This window comes from Buceros rhinoceros, unplaced genomic scaffold, assembly GCF_000710305.1.
Source record: "Buceros rhinoceros silvestris isolate BGI_N320 unplaced genomic scaffold, ASM71030v1 scaffold3299, whole genome shotgun sequence".
Lineage (NCBI taxonomy): Eukaryota > Metazoa > Chordata > Aves > Bucerotiformes > Bucerotidae > Buceros > Buceros rhinoceros.
Genome location: NW_010433104.1, coordinates 42,755 through 47,859, shown reverse-complemented (window position 1 = coordinate 47,859; position 5,105 = coordinate 42,755). Strand labels below are relative to the sequence as shown.

General features: G+C 40.3%; 1 protein-coding gene across 1 annotated transcript in view; it reads left to right on the top strand.

The window, feature by feature from the left end:
• Positions 1-5,105, top strand: part of TTC29 (tetratricopeptide repeat domain 29) — a gene marked incomplete at its 5' end in the record, with an annotated part of 106,160 nt that overhangs the window by 66,315 nt on the left and 34,740 nt on the right. Inside the window, one exon of the mRNA XM_010143983.1 lies at positions 1,958-2,328. Coding sequence (XP_010142285.1) covers positions 1,958-2,328 — 371 coding nt within the window. The remainder of the gene's footprint in view (positions 1-1,957; positions 2,329-5,105) is intronic.

The following is a 5,105-nucleotide window of genomic DNA, read 5'->3' as shown; positions in this document are numbered from 1 at the left end:
GTTGCAAAGAGCACACCGGAAGGTCTCCTTGGGTGGTGTACGGTTCTTTCTGCGCTGTCTTTTCTCCTCAAGACTGATTCTCTGTGTGCTCTCAAAGGAGGCAGCAGCGTTATGTATGGTGTGTCTCCAGATCTCCCGATTGGAGGCCAGGGTGGACCACTGATGGTGGTCAGTATGGCCAAGGCTGAGGTACTGTTTCAGGGAGTCCTTATATCTCCTCTTCGGAGCTCTTCTCTTGCGGCAGCCGGTGGCGAGTTCACCGTAGAACACAATCTTAGGGAGACGGTGATCCGCCACCCTGGAGACGTGCCCTGCCCAGCGCAGCTGCGTTTTCAGCAGCATGGCCTCAGTGCTGGTGACCTCTGCCTGTTCGAGGACAGCAACGTTAGTCACGTAGTCAGTCATGGCTGGCAATTGCCTATGTGGTAATCTTCCTTTTCCTTACCTACCTGAGACCCATCAGGTTTTTTCATGTTGGCTTTGCTATACACAATCTTATTTCTCTGGTTTGAGATTTTAGCCAACATTTATATATGCTAAAAGCAAGATTAACAAGTCATTATTAACAAATATAATCCCCTTAAAAAATTTGCCCTTAGAACAGTCTCAGATTGTTCACAGTAGCTCAGTCTCAGCCCTTGAAGGGCTGTGTTTAGCTGGCTGATGGTGCGTGTCTCAGCATGGTGTACCTCCGATGGTGTACTTCGCTGTATTGGCACAGTGTGAGAGAGAAATGAGCAACACTCCCCTATTGCAAAGTCACTCTCTCTTCCCTGTCTTCCTGTCATATTAGCAGCTTTGTAAGCAGAAGTACTTGAAACTACAAAGTGCGGTTTTAAAATGATTTTTAAGTGAAACTGCAGCTGCTAATGGTAATTTCTTATGTACTTCATGTCACTACAAGGAAACTGAGAATGTTTCTGAACCTTCACCAGCAATCTTTCTGTAAATTTGAGATTCTTCTAAATTTTAAACTTAAGGTGATTCAGAATTTCCTGGCTTTGTTATGCTCCCAGGGGAGAAAATTGCTGTTATCCTTAACTGCTTTTGCACACAAGTTCCTGCTATGAACTCAGCCCTGACTGCATCAAGTGCAGTTTTATACACGAATGGTTGCATGATGTCTTGATAACCACAGAAAACGATGAAACAGTTTAAGACATTACATGTAGTTATGTCCAATCTATGATATTGTTTTGAAAATCATTATTTTTATTAATCATTTTCAAATATAAGATCTTTAATAGAAAATCATTTCTTAAGGAACAGAGTTCTGTCTTGGAAAGTTTAAGACGTTTTACACGACAGTGTTGTTCTGAGGTGAATTTTGGTATTTTGAGGACTACTCTTTGTGTAATTTATATAGAAAAAAAGCTTAATGCTGTTCTTGCCCCTAATTAAATGAAATTGGTATTCTTACTCACAGGTGCTTTTTTTAACAGCAGTGAGGTATAGCAGGATGCGAAAAGAAGAAATAATTTCAATGTAAGCTCAGGAGCAAGGTCCACAGGCATGAGCCTTTACAAGTAGCCTTGTCCTACCTAACTGACACTTAGAGCACAGTTAATTTCCATTCAGGAGTGGCTTTGCATCATTTATTGGAAATATTCGAGAAATTGTCTCTGAGTAAGAACCACAGGTTACTGAGTTAGTACATACGCCTCTTTTCCTCGAAACGGGGCGAGCACATCTTTTGACTCCACTTAGCTTCCCCTGCGATTCTTTGGAGTTCACGATAGAGTCCAGCACGCGCAAGACGCGGCCCTCGCTGCAGGCAGGGGTAGGAAAATCTTGTTCTTTGTTTCGTTTGTGCACCCCTGCTACCCGGGGCGGCAGCGCTGTGCGGGATGCCCTTGCAAAAGAAGGCTGTTTTCTAGCGCTTTACATCGAGACACCAACGCCAAACCGATATTTTTAACACCCCTCTCATGACCCTCTGCGGTCCTTTGGTTTGCAGGAGGTGACCTAGGGCCAAGCGCAAGCCCGGGGCGGCGGGCCGAGGTGAGGGGCGCCTTGCAGCCGTGCCGGGGGTTGAGTTCAGCCTCTAGGGGGAGCGCGTTGATCCCTCTTGGTCGCACCACACTTCGCTGTGACAACAGCAACGGAGCGGGTGAGCGTGGCCGCCTCTGCGTGAGCAGCAGCATCACACACCAGCAGCCACTGCTGAGGCAAGGCTCTCCGCTCTGCGATAAACCGTTTCAGCTTCTGTGTGCTCTTCAGAGATGGAACCTGCCTCTTTTTTCCCCCGAATCGGGTGTTAGGTATTCAATCGGCGTTCAGATGGATGCTTTAGATGCTCATGAAAGAGGATGCTTCCTTCGTGAGCCTGTCAGTGGCAATGCTTGCATGCGGGTTCTATATTTTTGGAGTTATTTTCTTAAAATATTAACACAAACATCCTGCCAGGTAGACAAATCTGTGGAGATGTTGAAATCTGAAGAGTTAAGAGATTTGCAGTATAAGGTTTTATTTTACCCTTTGACTTCCTTACAAATCCTTTTTTTTCTCTCTCTTTTTTAACGTGAAAGGTGTCTTCAGGAACACAGCTTATCATTTTCCTATGATATGTGTGTGTGTGCACTTTAAAATGTAGTCTACATTTGCTCAGAGAAAATCACATTTAGGATTTAGTAATATAGTTGCATTCAAGACAAAATAAAAGGCTTATATTACTACATCTGATTCAAAACAATGGCTTAATTGGCCAGGAAAATGTAGTTATCAGATGATAAAGATATGAAGTCAAGGGCAAGATATGCCTGAAAACAGGCATTTTCCTGCCTAAAATTAGGCAAAGTTAATAGGTTAAATTTTGTTTATTGAATAAGAGAACCCAAAGTTGATTGATATAGTAATTTCAGTGTTTGCTATGGCAAATATTTAGCTCATTATCAGTTTTAATAGCATTTTACAGAACAAGCCTTTTCTTGACATGCAGAAAATACTATTAAATTTCCCTGCATAGATACATTGTTATGACATGCAATAACTACTTGAATATAAAGGGTATTAATAATTTAAAAGGTGTTAACAAATTAGGGCCATCATTAAAAATAGACTTTGAACCATTTTGTAGAAAAATCAGATTGAGGTAATGCTTCGCTCTTATGATAAAGAATTACAGCATTAATTCTGCAAAGTGAACTTATTGCTCCTATTCGTCTCCAAAACCCTGGAGCATTAAAAGACAGGAAGAATGAAATGATCACTGCGTTTTTTTCAGGCACAACAGCTCTAATATTTCCATCACAGTTTCACAGCTCAGCTTGCATGGTTGTGCTAAAAGAAAAAGCCCATAAACGTCATGCTTCCCTTTGTTTTGTTTTTGCTGGTCTTATGAAATCAGGTCGAATTTTTTCAGACAGTTTATATTAATATCCTGAGAATTTTGCTTATACAGCATCTGTGCAGAGTATAAAACAAACATTTCTTCTGTATAGGAGCTGCTTTTTCCTTGATTTTAAAATGTAATCCTCTGTTTTCTTTTGCGTTTTTGCTTTTCCTTTCTTGCAACAATCAATGACCAGAGGCAATTCAAGGTTGAATTCTTGTTGGTTTGCAAATTATTAATTTGTTTTCTTTCCAACTTGAGATAAACAGAAATAAGATCACTTCTGAAGCTTTTTTTTTCATTATTTCGTATTTCATCCATGAAACATGCAGAAAAATGGATTCAATTTTTTTGGCATAAGTGTATTAGGAAACACATTTGTGATTCTTACTCATGTGAATAATCCCTGCCCATATGAATAGTCTGACTGCAGTAAGGGTCAGGAGTGGACCCTTATTCTAGAAATAGTTTAGCTGAGACATTTAAACAAGCTGTAAAAGGCTAAGCTTTTATTTTTCTTCATTTCTCTTATTGTTTACTCTCAGATAATTTCTAGAATTAGTTTTTTCTTCTTCAAAATGTAAGTAATAAATTTCACATTTGAAGGACAGAGATACCAGGAGCTCTTTCAGGCCCTGAAGGTAGCAAAATATCTGTCCTCTCCCTCTCTCTTATTCTCACTTGCCATGGCAGTCATCTCCCTTCATAACATTTCCATCTCATCCCCCTTCCTGAGTTTTCCCTCCCCTCCTCCTTGCACTTTCTGAGACCACAGAACCCAGATGGTGCCCTCACTGTTGCCAGGCCCTGGGGGAACTGTTTCTGTTATACCCACCTCTCAATAACTGTACCGAAAAACATGCCAAAAGTCCAGCGCTGAGATAAGTTTAATTTTGATGTTATTTTCTTTCCAGTGAATTTGTTTGTCAGCACCAATATTTATTCCTAAACTCAGTGGCAATGGTGCAACATCGAGTTTGAATAAAACAATGAGTTTCCAGTCATCTAGTTGTGATTTTAGCAGAGTCAGATGTTGTTAAAGCACCAATCAATAAATGGTTAAAGCATTGTTTATATAGCACTTCTATTCCTGCTAATACTGAAAAATTCATAACACCATGACATTTTTCAGGGAGAAGTGCATACATTGGTGAAGACAAAAAGAACATCTCCTTTAATGTACTAATATACCAACGTTTGATTTTTTTTAATGACACAGAATGAAGTGTGATGGAGAAAGTAGAACATGGAGCAGAGGAGAAAAGATTCATGTTCTGATAAAGTATAAAATAAGAGTAACTGTGGCAGAGATACAGTTAGCAAGGGCCATCAAGGATAACAAACTATTAGTATGTTATTAGCCAGAGGAAGATCAAGGGGAGTATTAGTCTGCTCTACAACAGAGGGGAGAAACTCTTAATAGATGACCTAGGGGAGGCCAATGTGCTTTAATGCTTTTTTTGCTTTAATCTTCACTGAAAAGGTCAGCTGGGATCATGTGGCAAACAGAGTTTATATCTGCCAGAAAAAAACAAGATCCAAGGCTAGAACAGGAGAAAGTAGGCTAGAGAGTACTTAGAGGAGTTAGATCTTCAAATCAGATGGGCCTCACAAACTTCATCCTTCAACACCTAAAAAAAAAAAACCAAAAAGAAACCAAACTGGCTGGAACAACCTTAAGGTCATTAGCCATTTTGAAAACTCCTGGAGGTCAAGTCAGGTTCCAGAGTAGTGGAAAAAGACAAACCTGAAGCCTTTTTTTAGAAAGGGAAAG